Source organism: Tauraco erythrolophus, chromosome 11, assembly GCF_009769465.1.
Source record: "Tauraco erythrolophus isolate bTauEry1 chromosome 11, bTauEry1.pri, whole genome shotgun sequence".
In the NCBI taxonomy this organism is placed as follows: Eukaryota; Metazoa; Chordata; class Aves; order Musophagiformes; family Musophagidae; genus Tauraco; species Tauraco erythrolophus.
The window spans coordinates 15,423,322-15,447,549 of record NC_141475.1 but is presented as its reverse complement, the minus strand read 5'-3'; the positions used below and the strand labels follow the sequence as shown (position 1 = coordinate 15,447,549).

At 45.2% G+C, this 24,228-nt stretch overlaps 1 protein-coding gene across 14 annotated transcripts in view; it reads left to right on the top strand.

The window, feature by feature from the left end:
* The first annotated feature begins 21,046 nt into the window (after window positions 1-21,046).
* DLG1 (discs large MAGUK scaffold protein 1) overlaps window positions 21,047-24,228 on the top strand; it is a 161,435-nt gene continuing 158,253 nt past the window's right edge. For all 14 annotated transcript variants that reach the window (XM_086618560.1, XM_086618561.1, XM_086618556.1 and 11 more), the window contains exons 1-2: window positions 21,047-21,065; window positions 21,355-21,486. In XM_086618560.1, coding sequence (XP_086474686.1) covers window positions 21,047-21,065; window positions 21,355-21,486 — 151 coding nt within the window. The remainder of the gene's footprint in view (window positions 21,066-21,354; window positions 21,487-24,228) is intronic.

The following is a 24,228-nucleotide window of genomic DNA, read 5'->3' as shown; positions in this document are numbered from 1 at the left end:
CCTTTTCACAAGCTCTGTCACTGGCACTACATGCTGGAGCAATCGTCCCCACATGTCCCTCTCAAGGGTTACATATGTCTTGTGGTATTGCAGTCTCCTGTCTCTGTGCTTTGCATTCCCTTCACACTGCCTTCATAACTATCCTCATCTTTGTCCCTGCTTCCCAGGCAGATAAATCCCTGCTCTCCTGTTCACTGCCCTTGGCTGGTGTCTGCTTAACTCCTTCACTCTCCTGCCTCCATCGTCCCTGCCCTTTCATGTAGGGCTCAACAGTTCATGCTCCATCAGCTGAGAGTGAAGCTTAAATAGGAAAAGGCGTATTCACACGGATCAGGTGATGGGGCACTACTGCAAAGCCTGGCCTTGGGAACAAAGCATTTTGGGGCTTGCCAAGTTGCCCCTAAGGATGCAAAAACCACCTCCTGTGCAATTCCTTCCCTTAACAGAGGGGATTCAAACCTCCTCACATAGCCATGGGGTTCATGTGATTGTGTAGGCACAGTGTGATGTTTGTGGCTGCCATGCCCTTGGAGGGACTGGCAGAGACAACCACAGCTGGTTTTAGCTTCCTTTCTATCAGCATTAGCTAAAAATGAATAGCATAAAAGCTTCCTCCACACCCTCAAACTTGGGCAGCCAAAGCCTTCCCTTGTTGCAGTTTGCAGATATTCACACTCTGGTTAATTATATAATTGAGATGTTTCCAGTGATTTAAAAGACTTCTGACTAAGCTGTTGGCATAAAGGAGCAAAACTGAAAGCCGGAGTCAGGGGGAATCAAGAATTCAACAGAAGCCTTTGAACCAGCTTTTGATTTACATATGAATAACGTTGATCTGCAAAGGGAATTGTGTCCAGCCATCCCCAACTGAGGCACCAGGCAGGAACTGGTTCCTTGCTGAAAATGCTCCTCCAGTCCCTTCTAGGGTTATTTCTACTACCGTGCTTTCATGACCACATATTTCTGCTTAGTTACGTAGGGTTTCATCCAGATACCAACTCCCTTGATCTTAGGGACACTGAACTGCAGAGTCCAGAGTGACTGTGGTGCATAGAATTGGGACAGATGTATAGTCCTGGAGGTCTGGGAGGTATCACATGCTGATGTAGAAAGAGAGGCAGCAAGGAAGATGTTAAAAGTGCCCGTGCTGGTGCTGGGAGCATCTTGCAGGGAAGTTTGCTCTGCCGGGCTGGGACAAGGTGGCACCTCTGGGCTGGGTGCTGACCCTGTGACTCTCCTCAGCATCTTGTGTGGCTGGTTATCAGTTCTGTTGCTCCCAAAGCTGTGGGAGATGAAGGATTTTGTGGGTTTTTGCTTTACTTAAAGCAGGCACTTGAGCATAACGTATAGCCTATAAACTGCTTAGGAGACTCTAAGCTTTACTTACTGTTCCTTCTGGGGTAACCAGTGTCACATGCCTAGTCTGACTAATGCTTTTTAAAATGCAGTAGATTAAAGGTGAATGCCTTGTTTTGGATTTAGCAATGAAGTGACAGCGTTTCTCATCACTGTTCGCACACAGCCTGTCAGGGAAGATGAATGCTTCCTCTTCCTGAAACCTGCCAGTCATCCCTGAATGTGACAACAGCACTTCAGTGATTACATCTCTGCCCTCTTCACATGTGTCTGTAAAACACCCCTGTGTGCTGTTGCCCTAACTTCACGCTACATGAGGATATATTAGCAAGTCAAAGCTATGAATCTTCATATACAGATGTTTTTTGTTTTCTATGATTTTTCTGAATGTCACCTAGAGGAGGCAGTCAGTAGGTTGGTTGTTCGTGTTGTTACCTGGCCACATGAAAGGGCAAAGTGGCCCAAGGTGTTTTAAGACATGTATTGGAAAAGAAGACTCACAGTCTGTCTGCCTCTCCCTGCCCAGGCTGCCCATCCCTCCCAAACAGAGGCTCTGCAGCTGCACACCTTAGCTCCCAGTTGCAGTAATGTTAGCGTGAGTGTAACTGAGGCTTAAACTGTATGTTGATTCCCAAATGGTCTGTGCAAGCTTTGTTTGGATCTGGATGTTGCTCCAGATCCCTCTGACACTGTGGGATTCTCAGTGTCGTGTTTCAGAGTCCCAGCACAGAAGGTGACAACCAATGCTTTCAGACTGCATAGGCACCCTCTGTACTCAGTTCTTTCCTTTCTGTCACCTGCCTTTTGTTTCTGCAAACTTATCTTTTCCACTTGCCCCAGAAATATTTTTGATACTGATGGCTTTTAACCAAACTAGGTTTTGATTTGGGATTTCTCACTTTGGTTGCAGGGAGAATTTTTACTTACGAGCACTCTGTGCCTGCAGTACGCTGCAGGACGTCTTATCCCTGTCTTGCTGGAGCTGGCTTACACCAACCCCACATTCATGGCAATTTATATTTAATCTGCTGTCCAGATCTAGTGCTTCTGAGCCACTTCAGTCCATGCACCTCCTTCTCCTTCCTATTTTGGGCTCTTGGATGTGCTTTGACGCTTCTTCTATGTAGCTCAGCCTTCCAAGCTTCAGCTTAAGTGAAATCCCCAAGACAGCCAGCTTATGTCACCATCATCCATCAGGGACAGCCGCAAAGAAATCTTGCAGATCAGTAGAGCTGCTCTTGCTCCCGTTCCTCTGGGAAGAGGCAAGATAAGCTCAAGGAGAAGGCAGGCATGCTGCGGAGTTGCATATGCAACATCATGACATTTGAATGAAAGGAAATAATGTAAAATACAGATTTGTTACAAACCCTGCAATGAATATGCTATATAAAGCAATTATTTGCTGCTGCGTTAGAATAAAAAAATTAAGTCAAGCATCATGTACAGAGTGATTCTTCTCTTAGCAATAGGAAATTACTTTATTCATGAGATGACGTGAAAGAGTGTACCATAGAGCTTGCCTGAGCATATGTCCAGGGTACCGAACACAGATAGTGTATGTCTCCTGCCTCTTTCTTTGGTGGAGCTTGACCTCATCACATTCCCCTTCTATCATCTGGCCTCCATATGGGGACCTATTAAACTTGCATTGAGTTTTCTTTTAAAAAGATTTGACATATGTTCTGTCCTTTGAGCTGCGCTGCTGTAGTGAAACCCCACGGTTAGCTCCACATTGGATCAAGGATGTCTCTACCCCTTGGGACAAAGGAGCTTGTTAGGCTTGTTGCTTAGGGAATGTGCCATCCCTGGAGCTGGGCTTGGTGCTTTGCCCCTCTGACAACAGCAGGGACCCGGCTGACCAGCCAGCTGCTTGTGCAGACAATTGCAATATCAGTAAGACTTAATGAAGCTATGTTTATTTCGTGATCAGTTATGTTCAAGCTCTTACAGACATCTTTATTATGTTAAATCAAAATCAATTAATTAAATCGCTGGGGAAAGATTAGCCTCTAAAAGCTATGTAAGACTCACAGGGCTTGTCTCTAGTAGTGCTTCACTTATTTGTAAAGACTTGCTCTTGCTAAGTCAGGAATGAAACATGAAGTGCATCAACGACAAGTGAACTGGATACAGGACCTGAACAGGAGTTTGTACTCACTTCACACATTGCTGGTAATTGCCTGCAACATTTCTGCTGGTGTGCCTGAAGTGTCCTGGATATAAACTGTCTCAGCTGATAGATGACTGAGGACACCTGTGATGTGCCTAAGAACGTCAGCCAGGAGGCAGTCCTTTTGGGGTAGGGCATTCATTTTGTACCCATGGCAAGGAGTGCTCGCGCACATAGAAGTGGAGGTAGCTCCAGTGTTTCTCTCCCACATCAGAAGTACTCCTGCAGATGCGTACTGCCCTTATCCCTCCTTGCCCATGACTGGTAGGTCCTGTCCAAGTGGATCTGGCAGATTTCTGGAAGGTGAGAAAATATTTCTATTTTTACCCTAAGTGTCCTGAGATTTCAAGGTGTTGAGATGTCATAGTTGTCAAGGGAGCTAAAAGACTCTAATCCATATTCTCTACATCCACTGTAGAGAAAAGATGTAGAAGCGCTGCACCCAAAGACTCTAGCGTACCTGCAATGTGCTTGAAAGCAGATAACATTGCTCCTGCGGAGGCCGACAGGAGATAGTAAATGAGCACCCTAATCAGCTTCAGAATATGGAGCTCACTGTTCAGTGTCTATACTCTTCAAATGGCTTTTGGAATTAAACTTTCGTGGTCGGTCACTTTTTGTAACCTGCTCTCCCTCTGCTGTCTTCCTGCCTGTTCCTGTATCAGCATAGATGTTCTGACAGCTCAGACTAGTGTTTTATTTCTGTCACTCCAGTTTTTCTCATGTATTAGATCAAGATGGTTGTCCCTGTCTCTTTTCCTTCGTAAAAGCAGCACTGACAGAAGGGTATTACCTCATCTACAGGTATTTATCAGCAAAATTCTCCCTTACCCCAAAAGCAGAGTAACTTACTCTATGCTATCTGTGGATGTCTCCACTATGGTCAGAGCAGGGTTTTCCATTGCTCTGAAAGCCACAGACCACACCTTAGGTCAAATGTCCCAGAGTAATTATTTCTAAGTATAGATCTCAAAAGGAGATTTGCACCCCACTACACAGGCTTTCTCTAGGTTTTTTTTTTTGCTTTCAGGCAAAACAATCCCCATTTTTGGGGGAAATTTTCTTTGGAGAAGGACTCCAAGTAACAGCTGCACTGTGCAAAGGAAGCATTACCCTAGCTCTGCAGCAGATCAGGTTTGCTGTGGACATGGGTATGATCAGCTCAGTCCCATCTCCAGACACCCAGCACCCATGAGATCCAAACCCAAAGCAGAATGCAACCCTCCTGTCCTTAGATGCCTTTGGCTGACAAAATTAACATGAATCGGTTCTGATTTCCTCACCTGTCTCCTGCTTGTGTCAGACTTGAGACTGAAGCTGTAGGAGCAAATGCACTATGTCCAGCAGATGCTATGTTGCACTAATACTGACTTTTAACTAAAAAAATAAATAAATCTCTATTTGAGTCCCATAACCTGTAACTGCTATTCACTCCCTCCTTTTCAGTTTCTCTATGGGCTGTGGAGTGAGGGAAGAGCTTGCAATAGGAAGAATAATGAGGGAAGAACATCTACTCTTTTCTTTCAATTTACTTTAGTCTAGCAGGAAATAAATGACAGGCTACAGCTGTCAAATCAGAAGGAGCAGTGTATATTTATCATGTGCAGTTCCCCTTTGATCGATAGTGCATGAGCCTGGCTCACGCTACTCGTGTAAAGTCACAAAATCCACATCTTGGTTTTACCTCCCTTTTTTTGCCCCTGAGGGAAACAACCTTGTAAATTCTTATGGCTCTGGGAGTGGGGGGCAGTGGATCTGGAAATTGAATTGCTTGGTGGCATAGCAGCTTTTCCGACTTCTCTCGTCCTCAAGCAGATGGTGGGTCTGAGCACTGTTCAGTGCCAGGAGCTGACAACTGCGGCATGCCCGTTCTTTGACTGGAGAAGTTCACCTGAATATTTAATTCTAGTATTTTGTAACATGTTTAGACCAGGCTAAGCAGGTACAACTCCTTTGGTTCTGAGAGGTAGGTGTCTTGCTCTGGATTCAAGCTTGGCTGTTCATTTTTAAACATTATTAGACTACAGATGAAATTGCTTCCAGCTGTTTTTACAAAGCCCAAATATTGCCAGGGTCCCACATGATGTCCCTTTTCTGCCAAACTGTGGCCTCCTATAGAGAGTCCTTCAAAGACCAGTTTCAACAAAAACAAATTATTTTGGAATATAATTTCTTCTTACTCCCTTAAATTTCATTGTGCTCCAAAGAGTTTCCTGTAAATAGATCCCGTTCTTTAGAGGGACCATGTTATTCTGCAGTGCTGATGGAAGCCAGCCCTTGCCAGGCTCCATGCCACTAGCAGTTCTTGGACAGGCAGTGCTTAAGTAGCTTGTTATGTGATAAAACATCACATTTCTCCCCACCACCGCTTGTGCTGATATTCAGCTCCTGCAGGAAACCATATGGCTTCCAGAAGCCTCCCCACATACCTGTACATGCCTACGCAGCCCATGAGTCACATTTACTGTTTGGATGCCCCCTGAGTCATGCTGAAAATCTGTGAAATTTCCACATCTATTTTCCATGCAATCTCTTAAATTCAGATAGTTATGCATAGCCATTTGCATACATATGGTTTTTCCTACTCTTTTTGTTTCATGGGTGGGAATGCAATGGTGTTTTATTTTGAGGAAAATCGAATCTAGGTGATTGCAGAGCACTGACTGCAGCTGTCTCAAGCTATGGGACCAAACTGGTAAAGCCTTTTGAAAGTAGCAGGGGCTTTAGGAGCAGAAAGTCCAAGACAAAAAAAAAAATGAACAAGGCTGGATTCAGCTCCAGTTGCTCCAGCCCTTCCTCGCTGCTCTAGAATGACCCTTTCTTGGTGTGTTTCTGTGCTCAGAGGTAGCTGCTGTTTGGCCTTTCATGGGACTGAGCACACCTGAGTTTCAGCAGCTGCTTCGCTGTGTGAAAACCTCGTATGGATGAGCGCACCTGGACTGCTCCAGCATGGCTCAGGGCAGAGGGGCATGTCTGTCTGTGTGCCCCTGGCTCTCTAGCTGCATGGACTCCAGCCTCAGACAAGTCTATCTGCCCTTTATCAGTCTCATTATGTGGTGATTTTGCCACCTCAGCGTAGTGCAGGCAACGTGTATACTTGATGAAAGTAGAGGAAAAAATAGCTCTTTCATCTTCCTCTACAAAAGGCCAGCGCAGGAGAAGTGTTATAGCCCAAATGAAGAGCAGCAGCCCCAAGATTTGCTGCAGCACCTATGAATGATGTAATGAGCCTGTCAGAAATAAGCTGTACCCCAAATGCTACCAGCAATTGGTTATTGCTCATAACCAATCTATGGGGAATGTGTGGATACACTGTCCTGCTGTGGAGTGTGTGAGTTGGCTGTTATGTTAAAAACATCTATGTCCCCTCGTAAGTGTTCCCCAACCTAATGATAATTCTGTGGCTTTCTAGAGCCAGAAGAAGTGTTAGAGGCCACATGTGAGTGTTTTTTTTTAGCTGGAAGAAGCAATGTGAGATTGTAGAGATTTTTTTTTCTGTAATTTAGCGTAGTAAAATTGCCAGAAATATTCATTAGAGCAAACAATCCAGCCACCTTCCCCACTGTGAGAGAATATGTTACTTTACTCATTTGCCCGAAAACATTGCTCAGTGGAAGCAGGGACTTCCCTAGTGTTACTGTAATGTTGTCAAGTGCGTCTGACCTGGAAAGCTGTGTATGGGCACACAGAACCATTGCTAAATTAGACCCCCTCCTGCCCTCAATTCAGATTGGTACTGTTTCAAGAAGTTTACTCTGTGGAGTTAAAAAAAAACAAACAAACAAACCCACAGATATTTTGAAAGAGTGTGCTAGCAAAGCTGGATAACTTGCTATATAGGATTTAATCAAACAATATTGATAATTGGTAGTGACTGAAAGGACTTACAGTCTGATGGCTGCTCTGGAATAAGTTTGTTTCAGCCCATTTCCCAGAGGGCAGGTCTAATGAGGGTAGGCAGTTTTGATATTTCTTATCAGCAATCTTACCTGATACACCGCAGAGGAAGTGTTTGCATCCTTCTATAGCAATGTTCAGGTGCTTTGTAATAGAGCTTTAAGAAAGCTTTCCTTTGGCTGCCTGCACAGCATCTCTCCTGGGAGGTTACTGAGTGTTCAGGAATGGCAATACAGAGCCCTTCAAACACTCTAAGAGGCATTTTTATCAATGTTAAAAATCAGGTTTTATTTTATTTTGGTGAGCTGCAAGGTATACTACACAAAAATAGGAGAGTAGAGAGCAGAGTCAAAGGACCATGCATGAGATGACAGGAGAGCTTCAAGAGAAAGCTTCACTGAAAGCTGCTTTGACACAGAGGGTAGAGGGATGCTGACGTGCCAAACCCCTGATACAACACTGCCAGGAGAACCGTTCTGCCTGCAAATGATACATCACCACTGAATCACAGAATTCTATGATATACAGCTGCTTGAGATACTGGCAAGCAAATGCTAGCTAATAAAAAGAGGAATAAGAATCTGAAGTGTAAGTAGAGATGAAACATCTTATCTGAATGTACACTTTTGCACGAGCAACAGAACGTAGCTGAGTGGTTGGTTGTAGGAAGAGTTGTTCCACCAGTGCTGCTGGAGGGATCAGTGTAATAGATCTGAGCCCACATAACATAGAAACAACCTGTAAACTTTCTTCTTCTGACTGACTCAATGACCACTTACAGCAAAATAAATGCCATGGTGGCATGCCTGTGTCCCAGGAAGCCTTCAGGCAGTCCCTGAGGGGCCTCGCTGCCCTGCCAACCCTGGGGACAGTTCTCTGTAAGGAATTGCATTGCACTTCCCGGGCAGCCCTGTCCCCAATCCCAAGGGGCATTTCTGAAGCTGAAAAAGCTTAAGTGATCTCAGCTGGTCAGGAGAACTTGGTCCCTAGCTGAGCCTCCCAGTATCTCCTAGGGAAAGGTGGTATTCCTCCTGTAGCCTTCCAAGATGAAAAGGCCACCAGGAGCAGGAGCAGCAAGGCTGGTACACGTGTGCTAAGGCTGGGTGCCCCAGATCCCTGCTAGCTTGTGCTGCTCCATCAACACAAACTAGCAGGGACTTATTTTGCACCTCCCACACACCACCTTATCTTTCCTTCTAGCAGAGTGGTTTTCCTCAAACGGTCTGTGGATCTCTGTAGATGGGCTGCTTTTAAGGACATTATAAAAGTGAACCAAGAAATTAAGCCTATTGTTTAATGAGCCTAGAAGTGATGCCCCAGGTCTGCACAGACAGTGAAAAGCTTTTAGGGGTCTGTAAAATGAAAACCTGTGTTCTGCTTTCAGTATATATTGTTGCTGAAACTATGGTGGTACAAGGCCAATGATTTATTTTTGACTGTGGTGATTGTGGGGTGATTTCCCCGGCTTTAACAGTGACACTGTTGTGAGAGATTGGACTCCAGCCGCCTGGGCCAGCAGTCTGCTTTCCATTGCGGGCACCAGCAAGGAAATGGAGCTAGTCCATGTGTAGGCTGTTAAAATCTGCAGGGTGTTTGGAGGAGTTTTATATTTTTTTCACATTTTCAAAAGCACTTTCCATCCATCCAAAAAGTTTACGGAAATAACTTGCCGCAAAAATATAAAAAGCAGCAAGTGTTTGTATTGTGCGGAAATGTTAATTTAAACTTACTGGGGCTAGACCACATAGTTTACTTACTAGCACTTACTGCATGGGTAGTAAAATTTCTGAAGCATCATGAGTCAATAAGGGCAGAAAGTCAACTGAGTCTCCTTCGGTCATAGAATCATAGAATCATAGAATGGTTAGGGCTGGAAGGGACCTTCAAAGGTCATCTAGTCATTGAAGACTGAGGCAAAAAATTCATTGAGTACCTCAGCCTTCTCTATGTCCCGGGTAACCAGAGCACCAGTATCCTTCCGGAGGGGGCCTACATTCTCTTTGGACTTCCTTTTGTCCCCTACATACCTATAGAAGCATTTCTTGTTGCTTTTTATATCCCTTGCCAAATTCAATTCCTTCAGGGCTTTAGCCTTCCTCACTTGATCCCTGGTCACTCTTACAGCTTCTCTGTATTCCTCCCAGGCTATCTGTCTCCGCTTCCACCCTCTGTAGGCTAACCTCTTCATTTTCAGTTGGTCCAGGAGCTCCTTGCTCATCCACACCGGCCTCCTGGTCTTTTTGCCCGACTTGTTCTTCGTCGGGATGCACCTCTGCTGAGCTTGGAGAAGGTGCTCCTTGAATGTGGACCAACTTTCCTGGGCCCCTTGTCCCTCCAGGGCCACCTCCCACGGCACTTTGCCCATCAGGTGCTTCAAGAGGCCGAAGTCCGCCTTCTTGAAGTCTAGGGTACAGAGCTTGCTGAATGGTTTCCTTGCTGCCCCATGGATCTTGAACTCCACTGTGTCGTGGTCACTGCAGCCAAGGCTATCCTTAAGGTCCCCTCACTGGTACGACTGCAGGCAGCAAGATGCTGTGGCCCAGCAGGAGAGCACGGTGCCATGTTCGCTGGGGCAGCCTGGAGCAGGGTAGCACCAGAATCGCTTCCTGACTAACTGCGGAAAATCAAATGGAATCCACATAAGGAATCAGGCAAGTGAGATCTGAGGGGGCTGCTTTATTCTCATGCAATGTCCCTTTGATGCTTGCAGTTCTGTGGGGCTATACAAAAAACAGACACAATGGGTATCTAGCAGCTAATTCCAGCCACAGATAGAAATTAGCACACTGCAGTTGCTAATTCCTTGAAGCTATGAGCTGTTTCTGATATAAACATAAGCATGTGGCTCACAGTGCAGGGACTACCCACAAGATTATAATTTTTAGTTACATTAAGCCAAAGCAGAGAAAATGAAATCTGCAGAAGCAAAGATGCATCAGAAATTCACTGGAACTACGCCGAAGATGTACCCTGCATAAATAGCCTTAACAAACAATAATTAACACAGTCAGCATGTTTCATCATATTATATTGTTAAACAGAACAGAAACAGTCAGTTAATCCCATCTGAATTGTAATGTAATGCCATAAATAATGATACAGTTTTCTTCCTTTGGACTGCTGGTTTTGTTTTAAATGACAGAACGTCTTCAGAGAGCCTAAATTAACTGTTCACAATGAAACTGGATGCTTCCTCCAGCATGTGATAGAATCATAATCTAATGAGATTTTAATTAATAATTGAGAAAATCCTTAGTGAGTTTCTGAAATGTGAGGCATACTCTACATCTGCATGATGCCAGGAAATCTATGAGAATACTGAGATGTTTCTGATTAGGAAAGTAAGTAAGTAGGAGTCCTTGAATCCAGACCCATGAAGGTGGACTGAGTTCTTCTCTTGAGTCTACCCTTAGTGCACAAGCCTGGCAGTTCACAGCAATCCTAGAGCAGAAATGTAAATTCAGTGCAGCTCTGATGAGAGTACAACCACTCTTCCTCACTAGCTGACTTTTGTCCCTTCCTCGATATTATTAAATGTAAAGCAGTAAAAAAAACCCCTAAAACAAATCCAAAACTAGCAGAGGTTTTAGTCTGTCCCCTCCTGTTCACCTGAAAGTACAGGAGCATATCTAATGTTTTACTATGCCAGAGATGTCCTCAGCTGTCAGAATACACCTCAAACCTCCTGGCTTTCAGCAGCTTGTTATCTCAAACTTGCTGTACCTTACAACACTGTCCAGACCACCTACCAGAGAGCCCCAGAAATGTCAAGAATGAAGACACAAAAGTAACTGTATGTGTGAGAAAGAGTTTACTGGAATAAAGCAAAACCAAAATCTACATCTTTGTACCCTTTTCTCCTGCACTTTCAATGCAGATGCAGCCCAAATCTGGCTGTCCTAGAGACACAAAGCCTCTAGGGCATGGAATCGAAAGGACACCGTGATGTGCAGCTTCATCAAGTCCCACTTTGAAACCAGCTCAGTGACTTGTCTGCACTCTTTTAGTTAGGAAGCAGCTCCAAGCCTCACTGCTCTTGTCCCAGGAAGCCTTCTAGTGCAAATTCACCTTCATCACACACAGATGGCCATGGTTATATATCACTTTAGGTGAGGTCTCACTAGCCTTTGTACAGGGCCATCAAGATAACCCTACCTGCTCAAAATTTGTCTCCTGAAGCCTGCATCAATCATCTACCCCTTTCATGGTCACATCTCAGTAAGGGCTCACAGTTATCCTGTGTGGTATACCTGCATTTCTTGCCTCTCCCTCCTGCCTGGTATGACTTTGAGCACTACACTATTCAACTTCACAGCGTTTCTTTTGCTGTAGCTCTTCATGTCACCTTGTGCTTCTTCTGCAAGTCTGTCTCCACAGATTATAAAATATTTACTGATGAAAGAAAAGGGAAAATACTTTACCTTTGAGTCCTACTCCACACGGTCTCTGCAACCAAAAATAAGTAAAGGTACTTTACTGCTTTCAGCATTAAGCAAATACATAAATGTAAACCATTCCAGAAGAGGGGTCTGCACATCACCAAGTTACTGTTTTCTTCTGCCACATTTCTAAATTATCAAGGAAATGGGGCAAGAACTGCAAGCATACACCTTTCTTCCAACTTTTCTTGTCCTTTTGAATCAGTCTTGGTATCAGACAAACTAGTTGCTCATTGCATTATGCTGTTGCAGTAGTGTAGAAATGAGAAGCAATGTGGTACGGCCCCTGGTGATATCACTTTTCACCTTGCAAAAACCACAGTCATGGTTAGCAGGAAGATTCCCCCTCCCCCATGAAAATGTGAAAATAAGAAAGATTGATATATTATTTCAAAAAAATGCTGTATTTTGAGGACAAAAAGCAAATGGAAGGAATAGGAGCACTAGAATGTCAGTAGTAAATAACCTCACAGTACTTGTTGTCTCTTGAGTATGCATGTTTGATTATTGCAGCCAGCTTCCCTGTAGCTTTCTGGAGCACATAGCTAGATCCTTGGACCCAGCTGGAAAATTTAGCTGTCCATTCAAGCCTTTGCCAACAGGAGCAAAATGCTTAGGTCAGTGTGTTCAGAACTTACCATCAGAAACTGTTAAAATTTCCATTGATCTCAACTTGCAATAGCATTTCATCAGGGAATTGAGGCAAGATAAGTGATATGCAAGCTACAAAGCTTAAATGAGCAATCTATCACAGAGGGTTTATGGAAAGGACAAACTGGAATCTGCAGTAATAGGTTCCTTTGGACTCTGACAACCTCTCTTACAATCAGTAAGAGCAAACACAATACCACTAGGATTTACAGGGTGTTTTTTACAAAACTCATGAGGGCTCTCCACAGAAGTCCTTTCTTGGAAACAGAGCATGTTTACAAGGACTTCCTACACCTAAACACACATGAAAATAAACAAGAAAAGCTGTGTGGGTATTGCAGGATGCTTGCAGTTAACAGGAGCTCAGCACCGCTGAATGCTCACTTCACCTGGAGTGAAGGACAGATTGCATTAATTGTGGACAATTTCTGCAGCCCCTACGTCCTCTTCAATAGTAGATCTCTGCATAGCTGGCCACAGTTTTCCAGGTTTTCTCACTACTCATCCAGAGTTGCTCCAGCTCTGCAGTTGTACAGTGGGACACCAGAGAACTCACCCCTCAGCTCCAGTCACTGGCAGCCTCTCCCTCCTGTCATGTAAAGTATTCATAAAATTCCAAACAAGACAAAACTCTTCTTGAATTCTCCAGCTACATTCCTTTTTAGCACTTCTCTTTTCCTTCACATAGCTGTGGAACATACTCACCCTTATCCTCCCAAAGCTTCTACACAAACAAGGATGAAAAGTCATTAAAGGGAAGGTGTGCCTGATAATTCAATTACCTGCTCACCACCAGCGGCAGCCCTCAGGGCCAGCTGAGCGCACCGGCTCCAGCAAGCCCTCCTCTCAACTGATCTCTGCAGAAAACTTTGATGCTCTTGAGCTGCAGAGGGTGAGGAGGGGCAGGGGTGGGGAAGCTGGTGGCTTGGCTACCCATGGCAAAGTCTGTAGCGAGGAGCAGGCAGAATGCTGCAGACGGAGCTATGGTTTGTGAAGGGCAAACCAGCCGTCTGCTGTCTGTGCTCTCGCTAACAGCTCACAAAGGCGTATTTCTCCAATTATCTGGTGAGCTCGAAAGGTAGGTGTCAGCATAGGAAGAGGGAATTTTAAACAATCTGTCTGTCATCCCGGGAGAGAGAGGGGTTACCGTAAGAGTGCTACATGCTCAGTGTGTTACTGTAGTGTATGGAAATAGTCAGTGTTTGGTGCAAATGAGTGTCTTAATACCTTGCAAGAAAACTGTTTATTTGGAGAGTGATTCTTAGCATTTAAAAGAAGGTACTTTTGGACAAGTATGATTTTTGATTCTTATAAAAATCACTGCCAAACTCCCTTTCTAATTTTTCCACTCACATAATCTAGCTACATGTGTCTGTAATCCCAAAACACAAAGACTATTTGTTCCTTCAGGTGCATGTGATGGACAATGTGATGGCAGTAGACGTACGCAGATCTCACCCTTTTGTAAGAGGCATAAGGCTGGGCACGATCGCATGCTCTCTGCTACAAATACTACATTGTTTGGGTTGGGAAAACAAAGGTAACTGGATGTGATATGCCATGATGTCGTTTTGCTGTGTGCTATTGGATGGCGTGGTTCAGGCACACCACTGGTGGTACTCCAGGGGTGGTTAGGCTCGTACGGACGTCTGAGCTGACACTGGGACAGCGGAAGGAGTCTGGCCGGGGTGGATCCTCCAGAGAGCAGCTGCCTGAAAATTAGCATAGAGTAAACAGAGCTATGGCCAGAGGCTCCACTTCGAGGTGTGCTGTGGACTATGCCACAGAAATAAGGAAAAAGTGCTCGAGTAAAAGTGGTTTCTGTGCTTTCTGGGAGAAGGCGCTACTTCATATAGCCTGTGTCTGAATCCCACAGTGAGGTTTAATAGCACTTTCTTGTGTTTTGTCTGAATTGTATAACTGCCATTTTGGGGGGATTTGTTAGATGTTCACATGATGTGAAAAGTTAAATTTATTTTGAATAGATTTTGTTTTAATTAGGTAACACTTGATCATAGAAAAATTCTCAAATTAACTTTCTAAACATACCTGTTAGCATTTGATAAGGCAAAACTCAAAACAACTGCTGCACTCCGCATAGGAAAACACTGCCAAAGAGTATCTAACCTGCTATTTGAGGGTTTGCTTCTTTGGTTGGGGTTTTCAAACAGCCAAACTCACTCCATACAATACCCCAACCTCTCCACTTAATTTGACTGGGAAAGTTTAAATAGGCAGGTTATATAATGATGTTTATCTTTACATCAGGAAGTCAACTAAGAAGCTGTTAAGCTGATATTATATAACACAGCCCCGATTATAGTAAAGTGTGGAGGAAGATGATCTAGGTTGATGAGTGTCATATTGGCAGTAATTGTTAACAATTATAATTAATATTGGTTTGTATGCTTTTGGTTTTGATGTTTTGCAGCCTTGCAGAAGACGTTGGAGTATTAGCAGCCAGGCACTGAACTTTAATTGTTTATAGAAATTCCATTTACACTATTCTATACATTAGTTAAATATATTTAAATAAAACATTTTAAATAATGAAATAGAAGTCACATATCATTTCCTATGATGCCCTAGTTCCTGAGGTTGGTGGAATAGCAAAACTCACTCTTCTGTAGGATTGTGAACTGTGCCAAATTGAATATACCTTATCACAAGAGCAAAAGAAAGATGAGATGACTTTATACACATGGCACACAATCCCTAATTGAACAAGAGCTCAAACAACTTCTGAGCACACAATCTGCACAATGGTAAGAAAAAAAAATATTTTTTTTTCAGATTCAAAAAAGACCAGTTCTCTCTTACTCTCCCTGTAAACAGGAACATGTTCATCTACTAGGCATACTCAGCTGGACTCTCTAACCCTAAGAATAAAGGCATCCTTGTATTCTGATCCAGATCAAATTAACCTAAGACAAGTTTCAGTTATGAGGACAAACACTGGATATAGAGCTCACAAATTAAAAATATAAAGCTCGTATTACTGGAGAAACTGTCTTCTCTGTATAAGAAAGACTAAAATCAGAGATGTGTAAGATGATCCCATAAGAATTCCATTGAGTAGGCTTAATTAAATAAGCTAAACTGTGATTTTTATTAAAACTTTGATTTTAACAACTGGAATAAGATCGGGTTGTTTTGTGTGTGATAGGCAGCAACTTATTTCACCCACAAAAATGAAGATGGTAAAAAAGAGTGAGCTGGTATTTTGACTGGTAACAGGCAGGCGACTCATTGGGTTGTGTGACACAGTAACTGTATGATATAATGAAAAGAGCAGCTTCAATCTTTATTAGCTTAGTGAAAATTAGCTATACATAGTAGTTTTTGCAGAAAAAAAGACATATGCTATCATATCTTGCTTTCATTCAAGCAGAACGCTCCTATGAGAAGTTGTCTGCATCTCTTATAACCCACAGATTTACAGATGATAAAGGCAGTCTCCTGAAAAGACAGCTCCTGGAAGGTGAGGCTGTGGCACATGATCCAATCTTATCAGACATCAGAGAATCCAGATGAGTGGCGGCATAATGAACAAGCTAACTTCACTCAGGCTTCATTCCTTATTAGCCAGAGGAAATTAGGCTTCATTAGTTTCATTGCTTCCCCAGTTAGCTGTGAAGCATTGCATTGAGTTTGCAGGGGAAGTGAAGCGAAGTGAAAGCTTTCTGCAGCTGTCAAGAGATACTTTTATGAGTAGCAATTCCCAGTTCTGCATGAAAAAGGGAAATAATCTGCACTGTGTACTGCATGGTGACTGCTATACTATATGGTGACTTTGGGCATAAAGTAGATGAGAAACAAAAGATAGAACAAAAGAAAGGATCCATTTGCTTGTTCTTGTGTTTTATTTCATTACTAACCCCAATATAAAAAAACTCTCTCGAGCTTTACTCGTTACTCTTCAACAGGCAGCAATTCTTATTGCTGATGTTAATATTATTGATTCTAGCAATGTGCTACCTTACGCGCCAGTGTCCAACTTGAATATGGATAGATGTACCAGGACTGACCGAGTTAGTCTACCCCACCTTCTGCTGTAAAGGAGTTTGTCTGAGCTCATTACTGTTGTGTTTTCCTGGACATAACGACAACTGTAGGCTCTTGCAATGTGGTGATGTTCACTGTCCTTTTTGTCTTGTTTTTCAAATGGTTATTGCTGTGTTCATCAGTGTGTTATGTGTGGATCTAGTGAATGATTCTTGAAGTTTCCTGTTCTGAGTTCATCATTCCTCTCAAGTTACTGTGTGGAGTGCCAGCTGCAACACATCTACTTATATTGGCATTTTGAGAAGTCCACATGGTTGTCAGCTTGCTCCAGTGGGACGCAAGGGGTCCACCAGGTAGCTGGCATGGAGTCAGACCCCTCCACGTCATGTTGCTCTGCCTGTGGCCAAAGCGTGAGTGCTGCAAGACATAAGAAGCCTAACAGCATTCCCATTCCCTGCAGTGGGGTGGCAGCTGTACAGGTGACATTTCTAGAGCAGAAAGAGCTGTTTTCAAAGTGGCAGCTGGCCTTTCTGAGCCGGTGGGAGCTGGTGTTGGATCAGGTACAAATCCCTGGCAGGGGTCACCACTGTGATCATTTTCAGAGCAGGCAGCTGCCAACAAGCCCTGACGTAGTTTCTCAAAATGGGAAAGCATTGTCTCTGTTTAGCTATGGGTTTATTAGCCTCTCGCACGAGGCCTCCTTTTCCCAGTGTGCACTAATGGCATGGGCTAGGATCAGGTGGCTGCTACGGAAGTTTCTCCCCACCTGGGCAACACGCTTGTGCTGCGCTGGCCTCCTTGCTGCCAAAACCTGCCTGCTGTCATATTGCACATCTCCCCTAAGCACCGTGCCCTTCAACTGGCAGAGCAATACACGCGTTGCAGCAAGCTGCCTGTCCCTGCCAGGGGTACAGTCCCAGACAGAGGGTCCCACGCAGGCTGATGGCAGCAGTTGCAAAAGAAGGGGTTTTAGCAGTGAGACTGGAAGGCAGGGAGAGGGAGAGGACTGTTGGTCAGATGCTCAGCCACTTCTGGAGCCAAGAGGGCTACAACGGGGACAGGCTGCTGCTTGGCATGATTGTCCTGGAGTTCCTATGCCAAGGGTCATTCTGGAGCACAGCCAGGACACCTTCAGCACAGCATAATGCTGACTTGTGTGCTGACCACACCAGTCACGATTTAAGTACAAGCCTTTCTGTATGCTGCCGTAAGGTTTGATTTAAAAGATGATATTGCTTAAGCCTTGTCATAAATGATGCTCTGGTTCACAGTTTCCCCTCCCGCCTTTCCTGAAAACTGGTGCCTAAAAAAGATGATGTGTAACACTGGACAGTTTTGCAACATAGACTCTTATTACAAAGTGTCAGTAAAAATACTGTTTTCCATTCATGGTCTATTTTCTATATGTACTGGAATTTCAAAACCACTTCATACACTGAAGTTTAATACTGCACTTTCTGCTTCAACCACTTTCGATCAACAAATACACTCCTAGAACTGAAACAGAAGTGCCAGGAACATCACCACTCTCTGAGGTACAATAAGGCTCACCTAATTGCTTCCTGGCTTGCTGATCCGTCATCCTGACCCCTTCTTTGATGTTTTCTTTTTTTTTTCCCTGGACCATTAGTAACAAGTGAGAAATGCTGTCTCAGGGTCTTATATACGGGATTATTTCTCTATCCCCAGCACAATGACTGTATGTAATGGGATTCTCTCTTATTTAAAGCAAAAAAGCCTTGGAAACATCAAATCTTGTTTATGAAAAAGTAGTTTCTTTACGGTGATTCCTTTAATTGCAAAAAAAATTTCTTTTACTTTGTAATAATATGTTTTTGTCAGTCAGCAAAACCAACCTAACTGCTGCAGATGCCTCCTTTCTGTTAGCTAAATTTAGACTGTTCTTTCTCTCCTTCTGCATATATATTCCTCTGACATCAAGAGGACTATGGCCCCTTTAGAGTACATTTATTGCTGTTGTAAATAGTGAAAACTGATGAGGCCACAGGATGGAGGCTGCCAATGCTCTTTCCTAGCGTGCTTTCATTTCAAAATATAAGAACTGGTACCAGTTAGGGCTAAGACTCTGAAAGCATGAAAATTCAACTAGAAAGGAGGAAATGGGTAACGTGTGTCAGAACTAACTGTATATTCTCTTTTCTTCAATGAGGTATGTGTACAATCTCACAGTACATAGGTGTGGAAGGAGAAACTCCTGGTGCAAATCTAAGTTCAAACCACTCCCAATGGGAGTATTGGGGAAGGGGGGGGGGGAGAGAGAGAGACGAGAGGTCTTTTCTAGATCTGGGTTAGATTTGTTGCAGTGTAAGTTCTCTTTAATTTAAGATTAGGACTTTGCCACAGCCAAACCTAGTCCTGATTTTTAGACTCCAAATTTGCAAGAGTTGCCCTGGAGATGCTTTTTAGGTACCTGGGGTAAGCTCTTGCACATTTATAGTTATGGAAGTGTTCAAGGCCAGGTTAGATGAGGCTTTGAGCAACCTGGTGTAGTGGAGGATTTCTCTGCCCATGGCAGGGGGGTTGGAACTAGATGATCTTTAAGGTCCCTTCCAACCCTAACCATTCTATGATTCTATGTCTAAATCACAAAAGTGTAATTGGAGATGCAAACTTGGATCAAAAAAATCACATCAGCAGGATTTGCTTTGAACTTTCAAGTCTCTCTCTGCCTCTCATATGCACATACGTACACAGTTTGAAGTGTTTCAGATCTGAGGTTCTGGCTGATCATCAATCTGATTGAGAAACAGGTAACATTCCCCCTCAGTACAAGCATTTGAATTACCCCTAAATTCACCAGTTTTAATATACATTTTCCCTTTAATGAGCATCTAGAATACGCTGCAAAGATCATTTACCTTGTGCATGTTTCTATCCAAGTCACCCATTTCAACTGTCTCCTCTTTGCTATCACACAAAAAAGCAAGCAGTTTGTGTTGCCTTTGAAGGCACCTCATTACCATTTTCACGCCAGTTTTGAGAAAGTAGCTTTCATGATTCTGATCAGTCCATTATGTTAGCCCATAGAGACCATTTCTTAAATTTTCAAATAAGCAAGGATTTTCATGCTTTCTCTCACGATGTCCTTATATTAAACTTATGTCCTCTGTTAACCACATCCAAGCTCTTTCTTTATCCTCCTTCAAATAAGCTCTTCCTCTCCTGCTCATGCTGTTCTTCACCAGAACGCCTGAACGAAAAATACAGCAACAGGTGAGTGCCAGTGCTCCCTGTACCGCTCACTGCGTAGAACACCTGCAAGGGACCTGTGCTCCCCTGCCCGCCCCATGACCTCTTCATGTCATCAGGCTACCAGCTTCCCGGAGCGAGGAACTCCTCCGGCTGGGTACTTTGCAGTAGGCACGGGAACAGGAGCTGATCCAGCCTGGGACTCTTGCAGTACCGGTGCCAACACAGTTACAGAGTCCGTTTTTGCCCATTAACTCCTGCCAGCTGCACGCGCATTTGGTAAACAGCCGCTAAAAGAGGACAACCGGCACTGCCACGTAACTTTGGCGGCACACCTGCAGCTCTCCCGCCCTCCCAGAGCACTCGGCGGCCGCCGCCGGCGACGCGCCCGGGAGAGGGGCTCTGCCGCACCGGGGAGCGCCCCAAGCCCGCAGCGGGGCGGCAGCGATCCGCGCCGGCGACGCCCGAGGACGGGATTCGCCGCGGGGACCGTCTCGGTCGCGCCGGTGAGGCCGCGCCGCCTCCGCCGGCGGCAGGAGCGCGCCGCTGCCTGCCGCTGAGGGGCTGGGCGGAGCGCGGAGCCGGGCCCGCGGGACACCTCGGCGCCGGGGAGCGGGCCCAGCCGCACCTTCTCGTGGCGGGCGTTCCGCTCCCCGGCGCCGCCCGGGCCCCGCCGTTACACAGCGGCGGCTTTCGGACCCCCGGGGGTCCGCGCGGGCGGCACGGGTCCTAGCGACCGCTGCCCCGTCGAGCTGGCCTGGGCGGAGCTGGGGCGCGGCGCGCCGGCCCCTTTAAGGCGGGCGGCGAGCGCTCACCTTGCCTCCTCCTCCCCCGCCCCGCCACTAGGTACCAGCCCCGCGCCGAGCCGAGCCCTGATTGGGCGGCCGCCGGGCCCGGTCACGTGGAGGGGGGGCGCGCTCCCCACAGCCTCCAGGCCGCCATTTTGGCTGGAAAGTTTGGAATTTCCGAGCAGTGCGAGCGGGAGGCGGCGGGCGGCGCGAGCGCCCCAGCCCTGCCCGCCCCGGCACCGACCCAGCCCGCCCCGCGCCCTGCCCTGCCGCGCCGCCCGGCACGGCTCGTTCCGTCCTTCGCGGAAGCGCCGCGGCGGGCGCCGGCGGGAGCCCCGAGCGGAGCCGCTTGCTCGCTGGCCAGCCGGCGGGTGTGCGGGTCGGTCCGGCGGGGCAGCCGCCGCCGCTCCCCCGCGCCCCGCCGGCAGGGGGAGCCGCGCCGCCGCCCCCGCCGCGCCGCTCCGAGTCGGGCACAAAGTTTGTGAGGCGGAGCCCCGGCCGCTGGGGAAGCGCCGCGGCCCCGGAGCGCCATGCCCGTCAGGAAGCAAGGTGAGCGCCGCGCGCCGAGGGGCCCCGGCCGCTGCCGGAGTCGCTGGCGGGCCGCTGCTGCGGCGGGCGGTGGCGGGACGGGCGAGGAGGAGCGGCTGCCGGCAGCCGCGGGCTGCGGGCGGTGCGAGCCCGGCGAGGGGCACGGTCCCGCCCGCCCGCGCTCTCCCGGCTGGGAACAAAGGAGCTGTCGGGCTGGGCTGGGGCGCTCCCGAGCGCCGAGGCTTGTTGCATCCCCGGTCCTCCTACCTGGTGCGCCGGGGTCACCGGTGTGTCTGGTCTCCGCTTGCAGATACCCAGCGAGCCCTGCGCCTCCTGGAGGAATACCGCTCCAAGCTGAGCCAGACGGAGGACCGGCAGCTGCGAAACTCCATAGAGCGAGTCATCAGCATCTTCCAAAGTAACCTTTTCCAGGCTTTGATAGGTAAAGGCTGACTTTTCTCAGTTTGTGCTCCAGCCGGTCGGTTCTTGCTTGCGCTGTCACTTGCAGTGTTAAGAAGAAAAGGTATTTCGCCCTGACGTTAGAAGCCATGTGCTTTTTGTCATTGTGTTTTTGTTTTGCATAGTAACACACGTGCTGTTACAGATCAACAGTTCGCTTGTTTCATATACTTAATTTATTTGAGACTTTGGACTGGCCAAAACTGCTTAAAACTGTAGTGCTTTTTTTTCTTCTCTGACATATTATCATAGATTACTTTATTTAGACTGTTTTTCCACGTGTTTCTATTCACCTGAACTTTTTTCACCTGATTACTTTTTTTTTGTGAGTCCATATGTAACAGGTTAATGAATGAGTTGAAATGGTTTTAGTCTAAGATAGGATTCAGGCAAATGTTCCTGCTGAAGAATCCAAAAACATCGTAAAGTGTGTTTCTGAAGTACAAAGCTAACTTAAACGAGAAGAAACCTCTAATGCTTCACAGAATACTGCAGTGATCTTTTCTGCTTTCTTTGTTGCATGTTAAAGTGTAGTGAAAACACTACTAATTCTTAGTTTAGAGTATTTGTAGTGCTTTGCTTAAAATGTTCCCATGTGTTGTTGAACTACTTACATGTAATTTTGAATTTCCTGCGTATCTGTTTAGGAAAAAAATGGAAGAAAAATAAAAATTGCAGAGTCTTGACTTTATTTGGAAGCTTCTGCATGGAATCAATGAGATGTGGTTTCTCCTTGATTGATTGCCGCTATCTTTGTGACAGTTGATGAACGGAAGGGTTTTGTTATTTTATCTTCAAGACTAAAATTTGTAAAGTTCTGTATCCTTGGCTTTTAACAAAGTAACCTGTGTCTGAATTGCACTAATAACAAACACTGTAGCTAAATTTATTTGGCTTACTGCATAGTTAGTGTCATACAGGTGTACGTCTTACTTCATAGTACCACGGCTGCTTTGTTGTGGTGGAAACAGAGGCAAAACATAAACATGTGTTTCTGCACTTTTTCTTCTGGAGTATTTATTTCATCTTCTTATGTAGGTTTTCAGAAGACAGTAATCTTGCTGTGTTTTTTATCATGTAAGTTCATGAGAGGTAGATGTGCAAAAAGGTCAGTTACAGAAATCTTTTGTTTGTAGGAACTCTATATGTGTTTCTCTTCAATGCTCAGTTGATGTTAACCACTTCCATGATGAAAAGCTAAACATGACTTTTGTGGGGCATGTATGATACGAGATTCACTCATTGGCAGATGAGAACATTGGAGGCCAGGTTGGATGAGGCTTTGGGCAACCTGGTGTAATGGAGGGTGTCCCTGCCCATGGCGGGGCTGGAACTAGATGACCTTTGAGGTCCCTTCCAACCCTAACTGTTCTGTAATTCTATGAAGTCTTATACCAGAAGCTTCATATGCTGCAGTTGTGCTTTTTATTTTCATGTGGCAGATTTCAATGTTGACTACTGTTTTTCCTGTCCTGGGAGTGTGTATGTGTAGTTTTTTTTTTTCTTTTAAACTGTCTTGAAGATCCGTGCAGTACTCTCTTTTCTCCCCGTTGTTGAGTAAGATACTCATCTATTAGCCTTTGATATTCTAACCTGCAAGGCATAGTTTCTTCTCATATCCACATAAGGATCTTCATTGTTTTAATAACTCTACACCTAGTAGTAGTAAACTTGAAACAACCTCATGTCTGCTGAGGCTTCATTCTGCAATAGCAGAAAACAAGAATATGTTGTTGCCAGGGTGGGCAACATGGTGTGTTTTCTGGTCTTGTAAGAAGTTGTACGTTGCAGCCATATGACCCTGGTTTTTGTCAAGTTCAGTTAATCAGTGCATGCACAAGAGGTGTCATGCTTCTTGGGTGTGTTGCATTAACTTCGCATTTTCTGGTTCACTGTATGGTTGTTTGTTACAGAGTGTGTGCGTGTGTTCCTAACTTGTTTGTCTGAAAGGCTAGTACTTTCTAAGCAATTTATGCTGTCAGCTTGAGTCTTTCTCCTTTAACCTGCTCCTTTATGTGGAAATATGTCGGGGGAGTTCTTGTTCATGGCAGGCTGCTCCTGGCTGTTGTTTTCCTGGAAACATCTGTTTATGGTGTGACTATTGCATGATGGGGGTAAAGACTGGGGGAGGTCCCTGGGAAAGATCCTGTCTGGAGGATGGCTGCAGTTTCTGAGAAGACCTTGAATCTGCTTCTGCCTGTCCTCTTTCCAGGAAGATTTGGGAGCAGGCTGGATGAAGTGTTCAGTTGTGCTGCAGGTTCACGTTAGTTCATAGCAGATTTTTAAGTGTGCCTTTTAGAGGGGTTCTGATGTGTTCGTCACTTAAATAGCCAGTGCTGTTCTGACAGAAAGTTTCAAACTCAGCTACCAAGTTATTTCTCATATAGATACTGCTCCCAGAAAGCGTGCTACTTTTAGTTTCTATTTTTTTTAAATAATACTAAAAAGGGAAAAAAATCAATTTATTTTTTCCTTTTTCTGCTGAGTTACTGCACTACATCCAAGACCTGCCTGCCCATGATAGGTGAGAATGTTTGTGAAGGCTGCAGTCAGGATCTGCTGTCAACTCCATGTATCTTTTTTAGTGTAATTTTTAACTTGGCAATCAAATGCTGTTCTTTCAAGCAAAAAATAGACATTACTTTATGCACAGAAGTATATCTTTGGGATTATAATGGGGTAAACTAAATATTCCTGAAAACTACATATTTTATCAATATTACAT